Source organism: Chelonoidis abingdonii, chromosome 5 (assembly GCF_003597395.2).
Source record: "Chelonoidis abingdonii isolate Lonesome George chromosome 5, CheloAbing_2.0, whole genome shotgun sequence".
NCBI lineage: Eukaryota > Metazoa > Chordata > Testudines > Testudinidae > Chelonoidis > Chelonoidis abingdonii.
Window position 1 is genome coordinate 17,381,117 of NC_133773.1, and position 25,236 is coordinate 17,406,352.

Genomic DNA, 25,236 nt, shown 5'->3' on the forward strand with positions numbered 1-25,236 from the left:
GTCTGCATTTAAAAAAGAGGCCTTATTGTGTTTAAGTTCCCTCACCACACACATAAATAGCATGACCACATATGGAAGACTTACATAAAACAGAAAGAGCTATACACAGTTTCTGAGCTACACAATAACGAGACCAACACTTGGCAACTCTCACCCACTCAGCATATCCACTCAGTCTTTCGCAAACCAATTCCTCTAGGCCTCGAATCTTTCTACTGCTCTTCTTTGGGCTACCTCCAATTTGCCACTATCTTTCTAGTAACATGGTACTCAGAACCAAAAGTAACATTCAGAGTGTAATAGCAACAGAGCAGTAGGCAAAAAAGTTAACTTTCTGCTCTATGACAGGATGCCTTGTGAATGCAACACATCCCATTGCAAACAAGTGTCTGATTTGCTTTCCACAATCACCCCTGGATGTTCTTCAGCATTACCACTTTCCAAGTTTCTCCTACACATTAAATATCTGGGCTTTGAATTAGTTTCCCCTGGATATAGATACTTGTTCTTTTAGTTGCAAGTTAAGTCTAATTTTGTTCTCTTCTGCCCTTGTTTTCAATCTCTCAAGGTCATTTTATCTCTTTAGCAGTATTTACAATTCCTTCCAATTTATTATCATCTGAAAAATTAATTAATTATGTAGAAGAGAGAGTAAACAGCAAATTATGCAAGAGATTATAAAAGATCGGGATGAACACCAGTCACTGGGAATGCCAATAAACACGCTGCCATTTAGTCAGCACTTTCTGTTTATCATTCCTCTAAATGCCACACTGGTACATGTTGTACTCTTTCCTGGACAACCCTGTCATGTGAGTTATGTTCTCTGATGACACCTGCTGTACATCATACACCCAAAGCATGCATCATCCTTAAAGGGACAACATTAACCTAAGACTCATTAACGAAACCACCAATACAACCACCACCACAGATTTTTAAAAATCTGCATGAGATCTTAATAAAGGACTCTCTCTTCACTTTTCATACTGATTTTAGAGTGTGTGTGTGTGTGTGACTTCTTTTAGATTTATCAGCTTTACAGGTATTTCTAGTTAGTCCTGTGAGATATAAGAAATCAGAGCAGATGATCACGGCGGTCCCTCTTTTCCGGCCTTAGCATCTAGGAATTTATGAACAGTTTCATGGTTGGTGTTTTGTTTTGTTTTTTTAAAGAGAGTCTTTTCACTCAACTTTTTAGAGTTCACCGAAACATTTTTATTCATAATGAAGGCCATGCCCCCTACCTCCCCCAGCATGGATCCTGGGTCACCTTGACCCCCTCCCCCAGCAACCATGGTGCCCCTGGAGCCCCTTCCCCCTCCCCCTCTGCCCACCACTCAAGTTTTAGTCACAGTAGGTATTTTTAGTAAAAGTCATGGACAGGTCACGGGCCGTGAATTTTTGTTTACGGCCCAGGACCTGTCCATGACTTACTAAAAATACCCGTGACTAAAGCACAGACTTATTCATAATGGATTTTTTTAAGTGGTTTATAAAACCTAAGCTTTTGGGCCTGGTTTTATCTGGGTACTTATATGGGCTTCCTCAGTTTAGCATCTCAACACCTCCCAAGAATTATCTCCAGCTGTGAACCAGCACACAGAATGATTAAGTAACTTGCCCAAGGCCACAAAGGAAGTCGGTCAGAGACAGGAATGAAGCTCAGAACTTGAGTCCAAGGCCAGTGCCTTGAGCCAAAGCCAACTCTTCCCATCCTAATTAATACTGTCCCTTTAGAAACGTTCCTCCTTGACATTGCAATGCTCTCCTATGGGTTTTAAAGATCAAAGGCCTGATCCCGAAAAGCCTCCTCACATGAATTCAATGTAAAGGTTCACATCAGGAAGGATTTTCAGAGTCACACTCAACTTCCTCCTAGAAAATCTTAAAATAAAATATGGAACTAAAACCTACAAGCAGTGTCTGCTCGCACAATTATTCCATTCTGTAGCCAAAAATAAATATTCTCCCAAGAACTCAATGTGGATACTGGGACTCAGCCAGGAGTTCTCAGCACAAAGAGCTGGTTAGGACTTAGGTTTTTTAAGGGTTCATCTGCACCTTAGGCACTGGACAAAACATTACATTCACATTCATAAAATAAGCTCCATAAACAATGCTACCTACCCAGAGCTGCTACATACTGTTAATAAATAATCAGCAATATTTTACTCTAGCCAAGATATTAAACTAATGCTTCCTTTCCAACTCTCTTGTGCTTAAGGTAACTACCTCATCGCCACTGGCTATTCGTTGCGCCAACTCTTTTAGGTTCCTCATCATTCTTTCATCTCGAAAATCATATGGAAACGTCTCTGTCCACTCAGTCAACAGCTGAAGGATTTTGGGAGCAATTTTTCGTATCCGGCTCTGGTTTAGGGGGGAAAAAAGTTATATGGAACTTCAATAAAACAAATATTGAAACCAACTGAATTACAATCTACTCATTATGGACTACTGCAATTGTGGAATACAAGGACATGGAAGTCAGTTAAAACTTGAAATGTAATTAACTTGACATTGGATTAATTATGCCAAAACACATTGACTTCATTGGGTTTTGGACCAATCCAGCAGTGAACTGGCCAATTTAAAAAGAGTAAATTCTATCAGTATAAGAAAAATCCTAGATGCTAGATATGGTAGTGTCTCCAAAAGCTACTATAAACATTATCTAACAATTAGTTATAACATCTGCAGAAATGCCTAAGGCTTCAATTCTGCAAAGACTTATGCACGTGCTTAATTAAGCATGAGTATGAACTCAGTGGGACTATTTACATATATTTAATGATTGTTAATTATTTACACTGTGATAGCCTAAGAGCCTAGTCATGGACCAAGACTCCATTGTGCTAGTTACTGTACAGATCCAAAAAGACAGTCCCTGTCCCAAAGAGCTTACTAGCTAAGTAATCCTGCAAAGCCTCAGGCAGGTGCTTAATTTGAAGCACGTAAGTAGTCCCACTGAGTTCACACTCCTGTGCTTAAAGTTAAACAAGTGCCAAAATCTTTGCAAGATTGCAGCCTAGAATGTCAAGATGTATATAGCACATCTTTAGTGCCATATGCATTTTAAGGTACAATCTCATACATATTATTAACTATATGCATTTCTTTTTCCTACTCTCTCTTTTATTAAAACAAGTTAAAACTAAAAAAGCTACTTATAGTGCACTGGGATTTTGGAAATGAAACAAATGTCTCAGTAGAGACGGTTTTCATTCATTAGGGTTCTGTTGAATTCAGTGCCAAAACCTCCCCGTGATTTCAGCGTACACAGGATCAAGCCGCAAATCAGTCTTGCTAATGATTGGTTTTCAGTATATCCAATCCTGTAGCAAACCCAGAGGTGTTCTGCCTTGGCACAGAGAAAGAGAGTTTTGAGTCAGATTTACAAAATGAGACCTAACAAGTTTAGCAAGAGACCTAACCTTGTCAGTCCCGGGCTCGCTTAGTCTCTGATGCTCCATGTACAAATGGCAAACCCTGGCCATTAGTTCATACGGGTGCATGAACAGCCGCGAACTGAGCAGGAAGGTGAATATGTATGTTCTCTGTGGGGGGAGGAGAGAAGCGAGAGGCAAAATCATCACACATTTCATACTTCCCACTGCAACATTACTTTCAAATCAATTTTTCATGCTTTATCATTCAGAGTGCAACCGTAGTGAGAATGGCTGATACTACTGCAGAGGTAAGCATTTAATTGTAACGAACGTCACCTCTCCAGAGCCACTACAGCATTACATAGCAACTACTTGAGGCTAATTACGCAAGACCAGACAAAAACACGGCTGGCCCATGGCAAGGCAGGGCTTGCTTGATTATCTCTTTGTGACAACAGTATATAAAAGTTCAGCACCTGAAATTACTCAGAGCACATTTTCAGCTCCTCTTCCCTTGTTCTGCAGGAAGCTTTAGGTGACCTAAATTAACAGGTCACATAACTCATTCTAGCAGAGTGATGGAGTATAGCTCAAGAAACAAAATCCAAGTTCGATGCAATGCCATTGTTGGGCATAGCAAACAGTAAACAGGGCCGTACAGCAAAAAATAAAATACATTTTGTGGCCCAACTTTGTTACTATGGGCTCAGTTAAGGCTTGCAAAAGCAGAGCCATTTAGATTGTAGTTGGCATCATTCACCCCACCCCCATTAGGGGCCATTCCCAGTAACAAAAATTACATTTTGCTTTTCCCTGCAGAATCCTCCCACTCAAAAGTGTGTCAAGCAGAGCTGATGTAATTTGCAGGGTGTATAGACTTACATCAGGATAGTAATCTACATTGGGTACTAAGTGCTGGATGAGGGCTTCCAGAGACCCTGACAGGAGATTGTTGTCATGGTAATAGAGTCCTCCACAGTTGTCCTCTTTTGACTGATACAGGTTTCTGTTGTAACCACTGCTGTCAAACATAGCTGCAAAGGGAGGCGTTTGTGGCATACTTTCCTGAAAGAAGGCACAAAAAAAAGAGACACACAATAGAGTCAGAACAGGCCTTTGATACCCATTTCAAAAGACTGTATCACAGCAGCACGCTAAGGATATAAAACCCTGACACAAAGTGATGAAAGCTAGATCATCTCTCACACACAAATCCTACTGCACCTAAACTGCTCCCAAGGTAAAACCAATTGCGAGTGGTGCCCTTGCTTTATCGGTTACAATTATGAGGTAATTTTGCTTTTGTTTTTTGTCATTTCTTTGTCACCTTATAGGGAGAAGGCAGATATTAGAAATGGAATCACTCTTGGAATAGCTGCTCTCTGGCAGTTGGAGGAAGTGTCTGGTTTTCATCCCTGATTACAAGTTACCATCACATCCAAGTTTAATCATAATAATGTGCTTCTATCTACCTGGATAGTAGTTAACACGCAATAAGTTCTAGCAAGCACGTCCCATTCTGAGATCAAATAAACAGAGCTGCAATGCAGTACGGTGTCACACAGCTTCCATTCCTCTCAGCAATTCCAAGGTAAGGGAGACGAAGTTGTACAGCTAATTTGCACCGGCTGCTGTGCATGTGGGTTGGCAGAGCACGTGTGCGTGAGTCTACGAAAAGCTTTCATGCCCCTGAGCCGTCATTGTAAGTGCAGATGCTGTTGCTTTTCTCTCCATTGTGTCAAAACCTATATGGAAAGAAAGGATCTTTCAAGCCACACTCTTCAGTCTGTGAAGGCACCTGATTTTGACAACAAGTAGTAATGTGACAGCCTGGAGATAAGTAGCTCCTCTCCATCTGTGTGCTCTGCAACTCATAACAAAGCACTTTTCAGAGTGAACTCAGTAGAGACTAGAAGCTATTAAGTTATTAGCTAGATTCCTGGGGACATAATGCACTGCACACAGAGCCAAAGACACTCTGCTTCTGGCAGTATGTCCAGACAATGGAGGCATTCAAAGCAACAGAAGACTAAGAGATTCAGTAAGTAAACAATAAGAGAAAGCCAAACTCTGTTGCTTAGCAGAGAGGGACAGTGAACGGAGGCTCCTGGCCTACATGACCTGCACTAATCCTGCTTTTTCGAGATGCCAAAAGATATTAGCATCAAAATGGGTTGGGGGAGGAGGCTCTGGGTCTGAAAAGTCACATTAGTCACTCCATGCAGCTGTTCAACCAGGGATCTGATTCTTTCCAGCACCACGAATTGGGAGGGAAGAGGAAAAAGAATAAAATAATGTACGTGCCACAGCAGAAGGCGGCAAGGTGCAGAACTCTTGCAAACAAGATTCCTTTATTATGGATGCCCAGCAGATGAGACGCAGGCCGTATTACAGCCGTCTTTGGCAGGATAAAGCATTCTGAAAGACTGTCTCTGAAACTGTTTGCCAAGCTAGCGTGGTCCCAGGAATAAGAAAAGGTTATGAGAGGAGCTGGATGAAATGTGGCCATCTGAGGTGCAGACACTATGTAAACATATTCTGTGTTTTCACTTTGTGTACAGTCCCGCCCAAAGTTTTATTTTGATTCTTTGAATTAGATAACCCCAAGAACTCAAAAGAGAAGCTTAGACAAAATACAGCTTTGCAAAGGTCTTAAATCCCCTAGTTTTGCTGAAAGGTGTCTCCGGTTACAGTTTATAACAAAATCCAGAGGCAGGAGAGTTGTGTGTGTGATTTCAAGCTATGGTGGTGATAGTTTCTTCAGCTCTAACTCAGAAGCCAATTAACTACTGACAGAAGAATCAATTGCTGTGACTGTCCCAGAGCAAGGCATTATGATGTATATTTCTAGCCAGACAGGAGAGAAAGACCATCAATTCACATTACACAAGTACACTTCTACCCAGATATAGCGTGGTCCTCAGAAGCCAAAAAATCTCACCGTCTTATAGGTGAGACCATGTTATATCAGGTTCGGTCTAGTATGCCATGCCTGACTGGACTGGCTTCCCTGGTGGTGATTTAAAGGACCCGGTGCTCCCGCTGCTGCAGGGAGCCCCAGTCCCTTTAAATCACTGCCGGAGTTCTGGCAGCAGGGCTTGGGTGGGGATTTAAAGGGCCTGGGGCCCCCGGCAGTGGCCAGAGCCTCTAGCCCTTTAAAAGGGCCCGGGGCTCCACATGAATTCGGATATAACGCAGTAAAGCAGTGGGGCTCAGGTGACACTTTAAAGGACCCAGGGCTCCTTACTGTTTTACCGCATTATATCTGAATTTGTGTTCTATTGGGGTAGAGATGTATTCCAAATAAGTGCTGCCATTCACACCAAAACGTCCAAAGACCAATTGCCCCCAACATATACTTAATGGAGAACGTTGAGGAAGCCATGATTTGGTCCCACAAACCCACTCTTCACCAAGTTTCTGGATTCAAAAACAAACATGGAAGTTTGTTTGAATCCAGGTCCCATTTTATCCAAGTCACTCAAGTTAAAGGCTTGAAAGAGAAGTTAACGTTTTGTCCCATCTGACCAACACATATTGGTTTTGCATATCCTAATTCCCAGTCAGATTGATTTTGATTTGCAGAACCAAAATCTGAGATGTTTCAGATCAATGTCTCATTTTACCACCAAATTTTGGAGGTGCTGTACAGTTTCAATAAAAACGTCCAGTTTTGCACATCACTAAGCAACTAACAATGATTTAAATAAAAGCTTACTACAATAAACAGGCAAAACCCAAGAGTATGCTCTCCTCTATGGTATGTATATTTTTTTAAGGCACAATAAAAATCAAAGCTAAGAAAGTGGCTTAAACTTCAGTAACTAACTCCCAAGGGAAACAGACTTTATTTTGTGGTTTAGATCCTCTAATTCTTAGCACAATGAGTGCCACCAGCATTGTTCATATGTTTGTTTCTAATGGATACTAAATTTAAGATCTAGAAAAATTACAGTGACTATATGAAGAGGAAAAAATAATCAACTATTAAAGATTTGATGGGTTAACAATGTTATAAACTACTTGGTCAAAGGTCAGATATCGTGGGGTGTGCGTGTATATATATGGGTGAAAAGGAATGTGACATCATGTGTACTGACTGTCTCTAAACTATTTAGAGAAGTTTCCTGCCCCAGACAGCTGAGTTCTGTCTCAATGAAATGTCAAGCTGTATTGAGTAAGAGATGCACTGCATACAGCATATCCGGACAGACAAGGATTTCGGTGCAAGTGAATGTGACACGGAACACATTGTCCATGTGACAAAATGGAGGATATCAAAGCATGATGGTGATAAATATAGTCTATCCAACAGGATGACTCACATAACATATGCACTTTTCCAGTGTGATTTATTAACCTTGATCTTGTCTTTGCTGTAGTTAGCGAGGAGGTACAGAAAAAAAGCATTCTACTTTGTTCTAATTTCCCCTGGATCTGTATAAATGGGACCAAATTCTGCCTACAGAATGACTTCAGCAGAGATGAATAGAAGGAAGAGAGCTGAATTTGGTCCATGAAGTCTAGAAACAAGTAGGATGGGTTTCCTAGTATCTGCGAATATTGGTACATTCTACAAAGTAGAATGGGCTTTTAAAAGAAAATATTAGAATTGGGATTGAAGAAGTGATGAAGCTGAAAAAAATTGCAAACTTTCACCCAAATTAAAACTGAACATTTTTACTAAAATTTGGAAAAGTTTGGTTAACTTAAAAAACAAAACAAAACCCATTTGTTGTTGCTAGGATGAAGGATGGTTTTGTCATTAAGGCCCTGGACTGATATATGGGTTTATTTCCTGGCTTGGCAACGCAGACTTCCTCTGTGACCTAGGGCCAGTCACTGAACCTCTATGACTTGGTTCACGACCTGCAAAAGGAGAACAATACTTCTTTTCTATCTTTTGTCTCATCTACTTAGATTTGCAAACTCTTCAAGGAAGACACTTGCTGTTGCTAGGTGTCGGTAGAATATATAGCATAATGGGATCTCAAGCTTGATAAATATTAGTAACAGGTTTCATGGGAGTATAATGCCAGAAGCTGGAAAACACATGAACAAAACTAGCAATTCCTGCACTACCCCAGCTCTAATTTGGCAAACCCAAAAGATTCAGATAAAGCTTCCATGGTGTTGCATAGGGCTGGCCAGAAAAAAAGAATTCCCTTTTGCAAAATAATAATAATTGGAGTTTTCAAAGTTTCGTTTTGTTCTACCATGGAACAGAACAAACCTCTGAAAATTTTGTCACACAAAACATGAGACACACACACTCATACAGTACCACTCCCATCTTCCCCAGAACAGGCAACAGCCCAGTGGTTATGGAGTTCACCTAGGATATGGGAGACCCACATTCAAGTCCTTATTCCAAATCGGTAGAGCAGACATCTGAAACTAGGTCTCCCACATCCCGGGCACCTTAACTACTGAGGTGCTGGCTAATTAGGTGTGGGGTATCAGACTCTCTCTCTCAATTCAATTCTGAGAAACCTTCCTGATGAAAGTTTCATCAAAACAGATGTTTCCTTGAAAAGTTTCAGTTTCAATGAATCAGCTTTTCCTGACAATATAAATGTATTGTCAAAAAATTCCCAGCCAGTTCTACTACTGAGTGAGTCTGAGCCAACCCTCAACAACAGAAAAGAATTAGTTTTTCACTGGCAATCGCAGGGGACAGGGTCTGTTTTCTTTGCTCTTCTAAGAGACCAGTTTGCACATCATATCTACAAAATAAAGTCAGCCTGTGTCTGCATCGAGGGAGTCACTTCAGAATTCAGTACTAACCTGATTACAGACGGAAGGCACACTACAGTACTAGCACACTTGATTTTTGCTCATATTGCACTACTCACCCAAAAGACAGTAAGACTGAACACAAGGAAGACCACAGAACCTTTACCTTCCTATGAGGGAAGCAGATCTGCAGTCATGCCTCCCTAAAAAATTCAGGACTCAGGCCACAATCTCCTTTCAGAGTTTCGCTTCCCAACATGCTGAAAAATAGGCTTTCAATAAGAGATAGGCTGCTATAAACTTTGGGGCTGGTAAAAGCAAAGGAGTACAAGGCTGTAGTAAAGAACATTAACATTATCTTTTCCAGCTGGGGAATGATGTGGACAAGTTAAAATGAGCCTTAACTGTGACATGAAGGAAGGAAGGAAGGATTAGAAATTTGACCACGAAGTCTGCCCTTATCTTACTTTTTTGGTCTGTATTTGTGACAAGTGCAAACATTTTATACAAGGTTGAAGTGCCACCAAAAACAATAGTTTACCAGCCATAGAGAGCAACTTTTGAAAATTTGAGATGAAAGACTACCTGGGGAGAGCAAGCTTGAAATCCAGTAGGTCATGCTACTTTCAGATGAAACTTAAAAGATCAAAGAATTGGAAGGGACCTCGAGAGGTCATCTAATCCAGTCTCCTGCACTCAAGACAGGACTAAGAGTTATCTAGACCATCCCTGACAGCTATTTGTTCAACCTGCTCTAAAAATCCCCAGTGATGGAGATTCCACAGCTTCCCTAGGCAATTTATTCCAATGCTTAACCACTGTGACCAGGGCCGGTGCAAGGATGTTTCACGCCCTAGGTGAAACTTCCACCCTGCGCGCCCCCCCCCCCAAGGAGCCCCCCCTGTGGCAGCTCCCTCACTCTGCCCTGAGGCACCCCCTTTGTGGCAGCTCCACCCTGAGGCACCCCCCCTACCCCAGCTCACCCCTGCTCCGCGCACGAGCACCCCAAGCACGCCGTCGTTGCTTCACTTCTCCTGCCTCCCAGGCTTGCGGCGCCAATCAGCCTAGGAGCCGCAAGCCTGGGAGGCAAGAGAAGCGAAGCAGCTCACCCCTGCCCCCGGCGTGCTCAGGGAAGAGGCGGGGCAGGGTTGAGCTGGGACGGAGAGTTCCTCTGCATGCGGCCCCCTCCTTACTTGCTGCAGGCGGCCCTCCCCGTGCTTCCCTGCCCTAGCTCCTTCCGTCTAAACTCCGGTGGTGACTGGGGATGCCGAAGATCCGGCCGCCATGGTCGCTGCCAAAGAAAATGGCGTCCCCCAAATCCCAGTGCCCTAGGCGACTGCCTAGGTCGCCTAAATGGTTGCACCAGCCCTAACTGGGACAGTTCAGAAATGTTTCCTAATGTCCAACCTAAACTGCCCTTGCTGCAATTTAAGCCCATTGCTTCTTGTCCTATCCTCAGAGGGTGAGGAGAACAATTTTTCTCCCTCCTCCTTATAACAACCTTTTATGTACTTGAAAACTGTTATCATGTCCCGCTCTCAGTCCTTCTCTTTTCCAGACTAAACTACCCAAATTTTTTCAAGTCTTCCTCATCCGTCATGTTTTCTAGACCTTTAATAATTTTTTGTTGCTCTTTCTCTGGACTTCCTCCAATTTGTTCCACATCTTTCCTGAAATGTGGGCCCAGTCTGGACACAATAACTCCATTGGGCCTTAATCAGCTCAGAGTAGAGTGGAAGAATTACTGCTGAGTCTTGCTACAATCCTCTTTGTTAATACATTCTCAGCAATGATATGTTTGCTTTTTTTGCATCAGTGTTACACTGTTGACTCTATAGCTATGATCCACTAAACCCCCCACATTCTTTCCACAGTACTCCTGTCTGGGCAGTCATTTCCATTTGTATGTGTCGCAGACTGATTGTTCTTTCCTAATATGGCATAACTTTGCATTTGTCCTTATTGAATTCATCCTATTTACCTTCAGACATTTCTTCCAGTTTGTCCAGATAATTTTGAATTTTAATCCTATCCTCCAAAGCACTTGCAACCCCTCCCAGCTTGGTATCATCCGCAGACTTTATAAGGGTACTCTCTATGCCATTATCTAAATCACTGATGAAGATATTGAACTGGACCCAGCACTGATCCCTGCAGGATCCCACTCATTATGTCCTTCCAGCATGATTGAGAACCACTGATAACTATTCTCTGGGGATGATTTTCCAACCAGTTATGCACCCACCTTACAGTAGCTCCATCTAGGTTGTATTTCCCTAGTTTGTTTATGCAAAGATCATGCAAGACAGTATCAAAAGCCTTACTAAAGTCAAGATCTACCACATCTACTGCTTCCCCCCTATCCACAAGACTTGTTACTCTGTCAAAGAAAGCTATCAGGTTGGTTTGACACGATTTTACTTATCACCTCATTGTCTTCTAGGTGTTTGCAAACTGATTTCTTCATTACTTGCTCCATTATCTTTCTGAGTACAGAAGTTAAGCTGACTGGTCTGTAATTCCCCAGGCTGACTCACACCGCCAACTCGTAGTCATGTCTATTACATGCAGTCATTAAAGATCTCTTTGAATATATATCTATTTAAGAAGAGTAGAGGTTTACCCCCTATCCCTCATCATATATATAGAGACCTGTGAAATGTTTTGGACCTGATTCAGCGACCACTGAAGTCAACAGAAAGACTCCCACCGATTTCAACTGATGCTAGCTAGATGAGGCCTTTGGAGCCCTTTGAAACAAAAGCTATGTTACCAGAGCTCAACATCATTCTGTGGCAGAAAACACACATTCCAACCTCCCTGCAGTATATTCTCTGTGCATTTGGCAAGGGGGTTTCATTTATTATGAGTTGTGCTGCAACCTAGAATGAACACAAAGAGAAGAGGAAGAACTCCTCAGTTTCAGTTTTGCTGTTGTGTTCCTGTTAAGCAACATCTCACAGGGCTTGAGGAAGCAGCATTTACTGATTCTACCTAGGAGTGCTGTTAAACACACAAACTAAGCAAACTGCAAGGAGTGACCGTCTTCTCTGAAAGCTTGAAGTTACAGCAATCATAGGCGTTACAGATGATAATAATGGGTACTAAATTCTCAGCCAGAAATGTGATTTGAAGGATGAAAAATGACTTTAAAGAGACACCAAGAAATATCCAAGGTTTCTTCTTCTGTATTATGCTACTGAGATATATTTAATAATATTCCTTAAAAAATATATTTTCTAAGGGCACCAAATTGTAAATGGTGGCACTGTGCATTCATAATAAAAGATCACAGTGTAATCATTGTCAAAGCCAGAAGGGGGTCGGAGATGAGAATTCCCTTGTCTGTACTAAAAGATTAGCATAATAAAACTGTCTGTAACCTGGAAACACTCATATTGTGTGGTAGTATCAGGGCTTGAACTCTCTGTAGGCAGTAGCTGCTAGACATGATCATGCACATACACACGTCTAAACATTCCATCCAACAGAGGGCACAAGTTTTCATAATTGTTAATATTGTGGCAGGACAGACGAACATGATGTAAAACTTAGAAACTGAGCCATTGGTTAATTTAAATAAAATTTGTAGAGGACTTGGGAATTGTATGTGATCCTGCACAACTTATATGTACAATTCATGACAGATTACTTACAGAAAATAATAGGCTGAAAGGGGGAAGAGAATCTCTTAGGTTAGTGCTGAACAGATCAAGACTTCTATTTTGATATAAACCCATCTTTCCTCTGGAGCCCAGGAGAGGACTCTTTCTTCATTCTTGGCGTAAACAGGGAATGGTTTAAAATCTAAAGGGGTTAGATCAGGATCGGCAACCTTTCAGAAGTGGTGTGCCGAGTCTTCGTTTGTTCACTCTAATTTAAGGTTTCGCATGCCAGTAATACATTTTAACGTTTTTAGAAGGTTTCTTTCTATAAGTCTATAATATATAACTAAACTATTGTTGTATGTAAAGTAAATAAGGTTTTTAAAATATTTAAGAAGCTTCATTTAATATTAAATTAAAATGCAGAGCCCCCGGACTCATGGCCAGGACCCAGGCAATGTGAGTGCCATTGAAAAGCAGCTCGTTTGCCACCTTTGGCACCCGTGCCATAGGTTGCTTACCCTGCGTTAGATGTACATTCACCTATAGCTATCAGAACTGTGATACAGTAATAAAGTAGCTCCTTGATTAAAAAAGATGCCCTGAATAAACAGTCATTGGAATGTCTTCCATTTCTTTTAGAAAAGTCCATACATTGCTACGTTGTGTGTAAATATGTCTGTCAGAGCAATGGCCCATAAAAGTGTGACCTAATTTTCTCAGAGGCTGCCAACCGAAGAGGAGAAAAGGAACAAAAAAAGTTCCTGTCCTGTCAATACTGAAATGCTGCATTTACACATAACAGACGAAAGCTCAAAAAAATAAAAAATACAGGCACTAATACTTTTTCTGCTCATCCATCCCACTTCCATATACCTCCCCCAGAAGCAGCTGGCAAGGAGGCAGGGAGAACAGAGTTTCCTGAATGGCAATGAGAAGCACTGTTCTGAAGTAGCACTGTACAAGCACTTGTGTGCAGGCTACATAGGCCACATTAAGACGTTGGGCTGGAATGATTAAAACCAGGACCAAAAAAAAAAAAAAAAAAAATCTAGATTTCAGTACAATCCACCAGAATGCTACTACAGTGCCAGTAAAGCAGGACATCTGAGCCCTCTGATCAAAACAGTTTGAACATTCCCTCTGTGCTGCTGGTGACTCAAACACCCCAGTATTGTACTATAGTGGATGAGAACAAGATTGCAGAAACAGCATCAATTCCTGGTGGCCAGAAATGGAATAAATTACAAAAATAATGACATGGTATAAGTTCCACTGTACTGTTCTACTTGGAGCTCTGTCCTACGCATGCACACAAATACTGGACATATCAACTTTATCAAAACAGATATGCCAATAAAAGCTACTGATACTGAAATACAGGAAGTGAATAGAAACAAAATGAAACATCGTCCAAGAAGAGAAAGCTACAAAGAGTAAACTATCAATGAAAGGAAAATGAGTATACAGTCTTTCAGTTCTGAACACAGGAAAGGGGATTATTTTTAAAATGTTATTGTTTCATGTCAGCAGTCTCCCTTTAATGCTGTGTATTTTTGTTTTTGTTTGCTTTTCATTCACAAGTACAGCTGTTCTCCAAGCAGCTTGTTTGTTCATCTTGAAAACCTCTTTAAAACACCAACACTGTACTTCTCGCAAGGATCAATGAACTTCACTTAGATGCAACTATCTTAAAAGAGAACCAATCAAATATGAAGGTTTCATACCATGGAGATTTGGCCAGCTGATGAAGCAGATCAGTGGCACAGTTATTCTAGAGGTAACTATATATCATGAGCCTCCAAAGATCCTGGAGTTCAGCCTGCTGCCCATTCTGTAGTGATTTGCAGGAGGAATTTACTTGAAAAGCATGCAGAGTGGCCTCAGCCTGGCTTACGCATGCAATGAAATACTGTCTTTGCTGAACAGCAGACTGTATGGGAAGTAATAGCTGCTTTTTGAGGTCATTATTTATGATCAGGCAGCTGGACTGGAAGAGAGATTTTGGGTGACAATTGGTATTGAGATGAGTAAAAGGTAGGGGCTTTTTGGTAGCTCAAATGTATTTTCCTTCCATAAAGTATCTCATATGGATTTTCTTCCTAACAGCTCTACCTTACAATCAACTTAAGGTGAACGGTGATAAACACCTCCCAAGTCTGGGTTATTTTCATCCAAATAAAAAACAAAGTATATTTTTGCCCTAAGACAACTTATCTGACTCAAAACATTCAGAATTCTGCTGGAATTGCTGGGCCCAATCAGGGGAGGATTTGCTCAGCATTCCACTAATTGTTCCTGCTGAAGTCAATGACTGACTTTGGCCACAAACACTAACCTTCCCTCACTTCCTATAGGAAGGATGGGCTGTTGATTTCTCCTACGTGTTGTGAAGTTTTGTCTGATGTCCTATCTACACACCTTAGAGACAGCCAGCATCAGTGGGATCCAGTAAACTGCTTTTCACCATGACAAAGATACAAGAAGTTTGCCACAGGAGACCATCAGAGTAGTAACAATAACCACAGGGTCATAACAGTAACTAATGTTACTAATACCATGAATACTGACTTGTTTTATATGACAGAGGCACTAACCTTTGTAACCCTGACCCAAGTCAGTTGACTGGGGCCAGAAAATAAAGTTCAATTTCACCAGCAAACTTTTATCACAGGAGTGGATCTGCATTTGTTTGCAGTGACAGAGACCTTTATAAAAAGCCATATTAAAATGTAGTCAATAGGGAAATAAAAATGAGGTTAGGTTAGGTTAAAGCCTAGTCCTGATTCTGCCACTTACTTCTTGTATAGCCTTGGCCAAGTCATTTAATTTCTCACTTTCTCATTTCTCCACCTATCAGTAAAATGAGGATAATTATATTTTGCTATTTCACAGGGTTATTACAATTCTTTACACAACAAAATCATTTTACAGAAGGTGCTTTACAAGCATATTATATTATTAATGCCAGGTACACATTACTAACTTTGAACATCAAGCTCACATGGGAGAAGTTCTTCCATGACCTCACAAAAGCAAGATATTATTGAATTAGAGAGATGTTGCTCTTTATACCAAAAGGCTGGTTCGTGCTTTGTCTTCATTTTGTGAAAGCTACAATGAATTTTGTACACCATTTTCGCCTTTATAATCACAACTGACAAGCAGGTTGTAATTTGCAACTACAACCTGTAACAGGATTTAACAACAGCATTTATAAAAGCCACATTGAACTTGTCCTAACTAGGATTTAATGAGCAAACTTCTCCCTTCCACTTAGCTGATGCAGGAAAGTGCTAAGTGCTGGTTTGAGAAATTGCCATCTTATTTTAGCAGAAGTAAGGCAAAAGGTTAACAATCCTCCTCCTCCCCCTGCCCTTTTGGCAGACTTTAAATATTCATGACTGATAGAGACTATTACTGTAGCTTAAGGCAAGAATGAGGAAATTGCTTATGAGACAAAACAAACAATATAGCATAGTACAAATTAGTATCCTCTCTAACGGCTTATTTACATCCAACAGTTGTACCACTTTTACTATACGGTGCTGATGTAGTTAAAGCAATACAACCCTTCCTAGTGGGGATGCAGTTATACTGGTATAAAAGTGCTTATACTAGTTTGGCTTATTCCCATATGAGAAACAGAATAAGTTACACAGCTGTAACTGCATCCACAGTAAGGGATGTAACAGTATAACTATTTCAGGTTTGGGGGCATTTTTTAAATCATGCCCATAATTCTATCAATACAAAAACTGTGTTTAGACCAAAAGGTAAGCAAAGATTGTTCAGATTCACCTGTGGGGAAAGGAAATACAACTCCATCAGGATCTATAGTAAAGATACTTGTTTATACCAGCGCTGAATTTTCCTCCAGTGATTTTTAGACAGTGTCTAGTCTAGGGAAAAAGGGGGCTTCTCCCTACCCCCACTAGTTAGCTCTGATCAGCTACTTTAATTCAACTGAAAACCTCACTTAACACCAATGTGGACACAGTTCAAGCTAGCTCAAATGGAAAAAAAAAAAAAAAGCACCTTTTTCTTAGTCTTGACGAGGCTCTATTTGAAGAGAAACACACACACACAGTCAGACTTCATTTGTTGGTTTATTTCAGCTGCTAGTAACTGGTAGCAGTTCCCATGCTCAACAGAAGGCGGATCCTGGCTCTCTGTTTAAAGGGACAATGAGACTTTGATCCAGTGATTCACATTCACACCAAATAAGTCGATACAGACTAACAGGGCTACCACTCTAAAACCATTCATAAAATATGGTATTTAACAAACACATACAGACTCTGATGGTGAAAACATCATCATCAATGCTGGCTACTGGTCTATGAATACTTAAAAATAAGGAACAACCTATTACAGAGTGTACAGGTATAGTGAGAGAAGCACTTCTTGAGTGATGAAAGCACTTGACCTTTGGCCCCCATGCTTTGCTACATACTGAAGGCATGTGATGATCTCACAACAAAACTACATGCTTTGGAATGTGTTCTCCCATTTGGAAAACAGATTATTAATTAACAAAAATGGGAAGGATAAGTATACCTGAGTCATACAGTTGTTCCATAACTTCACAGGAAACCTTAGCTGGATTGCTCCCTTAATTGTGCCCATTTTCTAAGTATATATATAGTCACACTGAGGCACCTTACTGCAGTGATTTAATTTCTTTAATACTCCTCCTCCCCCTCCTCACAGCAGCAATAAAAAAGGAGAACTTAACAATGCCTTTTGGCCAGAGGTGGATTATTTCTCTTCTACTCATAATGTCCCCATTTGACTATAAAATTTGTTAGGGAACTTTTGTTTGCAAGTTTGCTTTCCAGCACAGGACCAGAAGATGATCGAGAATTTCGTTGCACACTCACACCAAATGACAACAAGCATTTTCTAGTGTTTAAAAGACGACTCCAAGTGAGAGGAGCACACAAGTTTAGTTTCAGCAGAACTTATTTAAATGCAGATAGCTACAGGAATTCCTCACTTAATGTTGTAGTTATGTTCCTGAAAAATGCAGCTTTAAGTGAAACAATGTTAAGTGATTCCAATTTCCCCATAAGAATTAATGTAAGTGGTGGGGGGGTTAGGTTCCAGGGCAGCTTCCCCTACTCTGCAAGCACCAGAGGCAGGGGGTTTAACCTTCAGCCCACCCACTCCACTCCTTCTCCCAAGCCCCCACCCTTGACCTGCCTCTTCTCCCCCCCTCCCTCCTCCGCTTTACTTTGCTCCCTGCGTTCTGGCTCCTCCCCTCTCCCTCCCCTCCCTTCTAAAGGCCTGCAAGCAGTCCTTGCTCCTCCCCCAGCTCTCTCTGCAAGCCAGCTGACTGTAGGGGGTGGAGGGAAAGGCGCTGATGCTACCAGCTGTGGAGAAAGCAGGCAGCCAAACAACATGAGTGGAGCATTGCACAACTTTAAATGAGTATGCTTCCTAATTGATCAGCAACATAACAAGTAACAACGAAACAACATTTAGCAGGATGACTAAGGCCACGTCTATACGACGCGCCGTATCGGCGCGTTAAAATCGATTGCTCAGGGATCGATATATCGCGTCTCATCTAGACGTGATATATCGATCCCAGAGCGCGCTTAGATCGATTCCGGAACTCCAGCAAGACGAACGGAGTTCTGGATTCGACATTGCGAGCCGCGGACATCGATCCCGCGTGGTGAAGACAGGTGAGTAAATCGATTTTAGATATTCGATTTCAGCTACACTATTCTCGTAGCTGAAACTGCGTATCTAAAATCGATTTTATCTTGTCGTGTAGACCTGGCCTAAGTGAGGAGTTAGTGTAATTCCGCACTCTGACGTTACAGATTTTCCTTTAGATTGCATGCTGAACATTAATATAATAAATGGAGTGAAGGAGCAGTGAGGGGAGGGAAATAGTGCTGAACCAAAGGCATAGCTGGAGTTCAGTTAGGAAAACAGTGTAAAAATGTAAAGCCCTTTCTATAAAAGAAATAATACATTTTATCTCAGCTGAAAGGTCATTAGGCTTTTCTAGATAGTATACTTTAAGATAAGTTCTCTGAACCACTAATTTGCTGTGGTTGTGCTTTCGTGCTTGTCCGGAAGGAGCTACCGTTACTGTAAATCAGGAGTTCTCAAACTGGAGGTCAGGACCCCACGGGAGTCATGAGGTGAATACATGGGGGGGGGGGGGGTCACAAGCCGTCAGCCTCCACCCCAAACCCTGCTTTGCCTCCAGCATTTATAAGTGTTAAATTAAAAAGTGTTTTTAATTTATGGGGGGGTTGCACTCAGAGGCTTGCTTTGTGAAAGTTTGACAGCCATTGCATAAATAAATCTACAGAAGGGAGAACAGTAATAGAGAACAACATGGCCAGAGTAAAGATGTGCAACAGGGAAACTGATTCCTACAGGCTGTTCCATTCCTAAACCATTTGATAAAACACTTGTAATGTTTTCTTGCTCTGCACTCACGCTAATTAGGAGTCAGACTGAATCAAGCACTGGCTGGAACATTGTTTTGGTTTCTCAGAACATGCAGAATTTAAGCTTATGTATAAAAGACAAGTCTCTAAGCTTCCTTGTAGTGAATAAAACCTTTGGAGCATGAACCAATGCAGTGCTGTCTTAGTACGCATGTACCCACACAGAGAGAGGTATCTGTGTATCTCTCCTGTTCTACTTCTCAATGGAGTGAAAAGTGACACCTATTGTCCTATTTTCAGAAGTGCTGAGCAGACACGATGCCAGCAGCAGTCAATGGGAACTGCAAGTGCTCAGCACCTTTGGAATAAAATGCCCTTAATGATTACTTAAACATTACCTAGCTATTTCACTACTGATCATTTTAAACAGAAACACCTAGGATTGTAGAGAGTACCAGTCCTACACTAAAACGTTTTAAAGAAGTTTGACTTTGTTAGTTTATCACATATTTAATTTGCATATTAAAATTACCAGTTATGCAAAGATAAACATAAAAAGTCCCATCTATCCTGTAGCTACCACCATACTGGGAGTTAGACGATTAGATGCTTGCAGTGCTGTGGCATAGTTTAGCAACATGGTTAACATATGGGTTGTACTATCTTCACTGCAAAACTAAGCCACATTTTAAAAATGCGGTACACATATTTTTAGCCATCCCGCCTCCCCGCCATCATCAAAAGTTACAGCGTAGACCAGATCTAACCCACTTACATGAAATTGCTTCTTTCAGTAAGGTCCCTTCTGTATTTTATAATGACATCGCACTGTAAGTGCCACACTAACAGGTGCAAATGTTGACTAAATTCTCAGTGGAGTAACCAGAACATGGAAAGCCAGCCAATACCAAAACAAGCTGGGGGCAGAGGTGCACTGTGACAGTCTGACACCATATGCCTGGAATTCATATAACTGCTTCTGGAAAGCTCAGTGGAAAGGGACTGGTAAAGCATGAAACTACACAGACATTTATCATAACCAAAGAAAGCAACTGACAAGGAGCGAGAAACAAAATGTGTTAATAGCTAATCGGTGCTCCCTGATAAACCAGCACTCCCTTCCATTGGTCACCAAGGGTTAAAAACCTACAACTGATTGTTTCAGTCATACTTATTTAGGGAGACATCCCCGACACCTCAACCATTAGTCATAGCGCCAATGGAGCGAACGCAGTATCAAAGTCCAAAATAGTTCAGAGGCAGAAATAAGGGTTAGATCTTTCTTGTGTGCATTAGGTATTAGTAAAGGTTTCCCAGCATGGGTTACTGGCCACTTGGATGTCCTATAAATTGCCCAACACACTTAGCCTGTTTATCTTACGCCAAGATCTCTGCAGATTTTACCGAGAGTCTCTGCAAGTGAGGTTTCTGCAGCACAAGTCTGCACACTAGCTACACTTCCTTTAAAATGACACAGATTTAGTTACAACTGGACTTTTGAAACACAGCTCAGGTGGAATGAAACTACTGATGACATGTTTATATTATAATCTCCTCCCATATTATTGAGAAAAGTGTTCTCTCTTTTGAGCAAGATACATATTCAACGCAAAGTATTTTTTAAAAGCCACAATCGCTACACGCTTTCACACCCCCGTGGTTTTCTGTGCGATAAAATGAATTGTTCATTCCTACCCGAGGCTGACTTCAGTTCACCAGGATTCCTCACCCTTCCCCTCGTGAACTCTGCGGAGGTATTGTCTCATCCTCAGCCTCCCAGAGCCGCATGTCACCCAGCACTATAATTAGATGTGCACGCACAATGCAGTCACGGCACGGTGTTGCTAGACTCCTTGGATTCAAGGAGGAAACCAAAACAACGCCCGCGTAGACGCAATAGACCAGAAAAACACTAGCGGCTCAAGGCATTTAACAGCAATTACACCCTCCGCTTAAGCTAGCCGGCGCTTCCTCTAGTACATTGATACGAGGTTTTGTCTCCTCATATTCCAGCTGGAAAGAAAAACAAGTCCAAAAACGCACTTCAGGCACATCTCGCGCTCCCGCCCTTTTATTTTGCCCGGCCCTACACTAACCATTGACTGCCTCTGCTCCGGGTGCTGGATCGTAGGGGAAGCCACCCAGGGGAGGGCATTTCAGATGCTGGTTACTAGGACCCAGCGGAGGATGCTGATGGGGGGCCCGGAGGGGACCCGCAATCCGAGGCGCAGAGTACCCCCAGCTCCCCACGGTTCACAGCGAGCCGGCTCCCGGCAACGCTTGTCTCCCACTGGTGTCCCCAAATCCCCCGGGTCACGGCCCCGGGCTGCTCACGGCGCGTGGCTGCCGCGAGCCCCTCGCCGCGGAGCAGGAGAGAGGCGCGCACGGCGGTACCCGGGGGAGAAGCAGGAGCCGCCGGACGGTGGCTGGAAACTCCCTGCAAGCGGCCGCGACATGCTCGGCTGCCGTGGCCGGGCTCCCCGGCGCTAGCAGCGCCCTCCCCAGCAGGTAACTCACTCACCCCGCTGCCCCTGCCTCCCGCCCAGGCGTCACTTCTCCGCAGCAGCCGGCACGGTCCCTCTCCCTCCTCGCCTCTGTCCTTCTGCTGCCTCCAGAGCAGCTCGCCGCTCCTCCCCTTTCCTCCCTCCGCCCCCGGCCGGAGCTGGGCTGGGCCGCGCCGCGCCGCGCCGCGCCTTGCAGCGCCCCCTGCCCCCGCTGGGAAACGGTATTGCTGTGGGAGCTGCAGCTGTGGGTGCGTCTGGGCAGGAGGGGTGGGAGCGTCCCCTCACAAGCCCTGTGGCACTGTACCGCCCTCCCCTCGCCTGTCTACACACAGGTGCGGGAACAGGGGGTGTGTGGCAGGGACACCCCGGCTTGAAGTGATTTCCATCATATGCAGGATTTACAGGTTAGTTCAATGGCTCTCAGCACCCCCGCTATACAAATTGTTACAGCACCTGTTTCCAGATGGGAAAATTGTACTGGGGGGGGACCTGCAACATGACCTGATTTTACACCAGTAGCGTTATATAATATAATGCCCCTGTGGCCATTCTTATTGGGGAGGAGGGATGAGTGCCTTGAGTAGGTGGCCTTTGAGTGCTTGGGAAGGGAGCAAAGCTCAATGACAAAGAAAGAGCCAGTTTCAAGCCGGAATAATCTCCCATACAGGAGGTTATACCCAGGGCCCGCTTTAGGGCAATTCAGCCGATTCCCCGCAATTGGGCCCGGCGCCCCTAAGAGGGCCCTGTAACGTAGCGAAGGAGCTGCCGCTGAAGTCCTGCCGCTGTCTTCAGTGGCATTTCGGAGGAGGGGCCTTCCTCCGTGGCAGCAATTGAGCTGCCACCAAAGACGGCGGCAGTTCCTTCGAATCGGGCCCTGCGGTGCCTAAAGCCAGCCCTGGTTATACCAGTAACAATACCCACTGTTGAGAAGATAATGGCCTCCAATTCTGCAAAGACTTAAGGTAACTTTAACATTAATTTTACACATGACTTCACTGGGACTAATCACAGTGCATAAAATTTGGCATATGAGTAAGACTTAGCAGGATTAGGACCTTAATTTGAAGACCATGGGGCAGAGGTGTTGGTCCAGATCCTGCAAACACTAAGGCAGTGATTTTCAAACTTTTGTACTGATGACCCCTTTCACATAGCAAGCCTCTAAGTGTGACCCCCCCCTTTATAAATTAAAAACATTTTTTTATATATTTAACACCATTATAAATGCTGGATGCAAAGCAGAGTTTGGGGTGGAGGCTAACAGTTCACAACCCCCCATGTAATAACCTCGCAACCCCCTGAGGAGTCCCAACCCTCAGTTTGAGAACCCCTGAACTAAGGCTATGTCAACACAAGCACATTTGTCTGTAAAACTTTTGTTGGTCAGGGGTGTGGAAAAAAAACAGACATAAGTTTCACCGACAGAAGTGCCGGTGTGGATAGTGCTATGTTGGCAGGACACGCTCTCCTGCCAACGTCACCACCGCTACTTGTGGAGGTGGTTTATTATGTTGACAGGTGAACTATCACTGGCATAGAGCGGCTACATGAGTGATCTTACAGCAGTGCAACGGCATTGGTACACTAGTGTAGACATGGCCCCAGATTCAGCAGACCCTTCACTGGAACAGCTTCCCTTTCAGAATCAGGACATTAAAGAGTAACTGTGACGATACTGATGATAAATGTGCTGTGTATCCAAAAAGTTGTTGTGGAAACATTAACAGTGCTCTTTCATGCAATCTTAACTCTGTGCAATATCATCTTTAATTACATTACATATTATTTCTCAAATGATTTAATAAAATCTCCTATCAAAGTTCTTAGAGTAAATCCATGTCTTGGCCCTCTTTCCTATCTCACAAACATATGTAAAAGCATAATGCTACACAACTTCCCCTGACTGGATTTTGGCCGTGTCCACTGATGTTTGTAGCCAGGTCCCAGGTTTGTTTTCCAGAAGATCCCATGTAGGCTACATAGCAACTAACTTTCCTTATTGAAGTTTCACACAATTTTTCTTTTATTCCTTTAAATCCTTCCATAAAACCCACTTTTGCTGTAACACCTATAGGAAATCTGCCAGCAAAAGGAGGAGGATTTAAATTTCTTTTTCTAGACTTAGAAGAATTTTTAAATATATTTGTACATAAAAATTGTATACATTTTGTTGTTTCCTTCCTCTTTCCCCCTTATGTCACTTGTTTTCTTAGACCATGGCTGTACTGATATACTGTACCAGCAAAAGTACTCCTAGTGCAGATGCAGCTATACTGGAAAAACTACACATTGTACTGGTATAGTAAAACCTTCCCCACAAGAATTTGTTGTACAGGTAGTAGTGCTGCTTTGCCTAGTATAGCTGCATCTACACTAGGGATGTCTGTTGGTTTGGCTACATCAGTAAGGGAATCACATTTCTTCACACTGCTGACTGACATAGCTATGCCAGCAGTCTGCAGTGTAGACTTTAGCCTCAGGCACAAGTACATTGCAGACATCTGCATGGATCCCTATTGACTTCAAAGGGGCTCCCTGCAGGCACGGGGATCTGCCCGCAACAGAGCTGCTTCATAAGACTGGGGCTTTAGATTTTAAGATCTTCCAGACAGAGAGTATGCCAACAACTGGTTTATCTAGCACCTGGCGTAACAGTCCCAATCCTAATCCGAGTGCTACTGTAATGTAAGTAATAAATAATAACACATTGCAGACACCTTGGAGGATACATGGGTGACTTTGAGAAATTAGAGAAAGGAACTGAAAGCCATAAAATGAAAATCAGGACTGAAGGAATAAACATCAAATGGTTTACACAGGGAAGAATAATCAAAAGCACAAAATTAGAACGGAGTAATATTGGCCACAAAAGAGGACCTGGAGATTATAGTGAATGATAGATTGTGTCTTAACTCAACAGTGCAAAAGAGGCAAGCATTACAGCATACTTGTCTGTATTAGCTGGAATATCACGTGTTAAATAGATGAGGTAATTCCTCTGCTCTACATGGCATTGCTTAGACCTCCTTTGGAGTAATGCATGCAGTTCATGATAATCTGACAAGAGTTCAGAGGAGAGCAAATATTAAAAGGAGGTTTGGGAAACAGTCAAGATTTCAAAAGCAGCTCATGTCTGGATTGCTCGGTCAATTTACTTATTTATTCGTCCCATTCATAAAACAATAGCAATCATAATAATAAAAATTTATTGAGGGGAGGCCTGTTAAAGCTCTATAAATGCATAAAGGAATAGTATACAACAGACTGGGATCAATTCATCTGATTAGTTTGAGGTAGTTGCCACAATTTTCCTTCTGCTCCTCTACCATCCTTATTCAAAACTGCTTTTCATTAGTTGTCCCCCCGGTTGCTGTACTCCATCTGAGGGTATAGCTACACTTGGAAATGTGCAGCGCTGGGAGTTACAGCTGTGGTCGTACAGCTGTGTAGGAACAGCGCTGCAGTGTGGCCACATTTGCAGCATTTGCAGTGCTGTTGGGAGTGATGCATTGTGGGCAGCTATCCCAGCGCTCAAGTGGCTGCAACGTGCTTTTCAAAAGAGGCGGGTGCTGTATGAGTGGGT

The 25,236-nt window shown here is 42.6% G+C and overlaps 1 protein-coding gene across 3 annotated transcripts in view; it reads right to left on the reverse strand.

The window, feature by feature from the left end:
• RASGEF1B (RasGEF domain family member 1B) overlaps positions 1–25,236 on the reverse strand; it is a 370,888-nt gene that overhangs the window by 16,365 nt on the left and 329,287 nt on the right. The window contains exons 1-4 of one of the 3 annotated variants that reach the window (XM_032796848.2): positions 21,671–21,750; positions 4,275–4,457; positions 3,438–3,560; positions 2,236–2,373 (exon numbers count right to left, since the gene is read on the reverse strand). In XM_032796848.2, the coding sequence (XP_032652739.1) occupies positions 2,236–2,373; positions 3,438–3,560; positions 4,275–4,451 (438 nt within the window). In that variant the 5' untranslated portion in view covers positions 4,452–4,457; positions 21,671–21,750. Of the gene's footprint in view, positions 1–2,235; positions 2,374–3,437; positions 3,561–4,274; positions 4,458–4,864; positions 4,884–21,670; positions 21,751–25,236 lie in introns of those variants that run through there. The other 2 variants (XM_075066098.1, XM_075066097.1) reach the window with 2 other exon arrangements.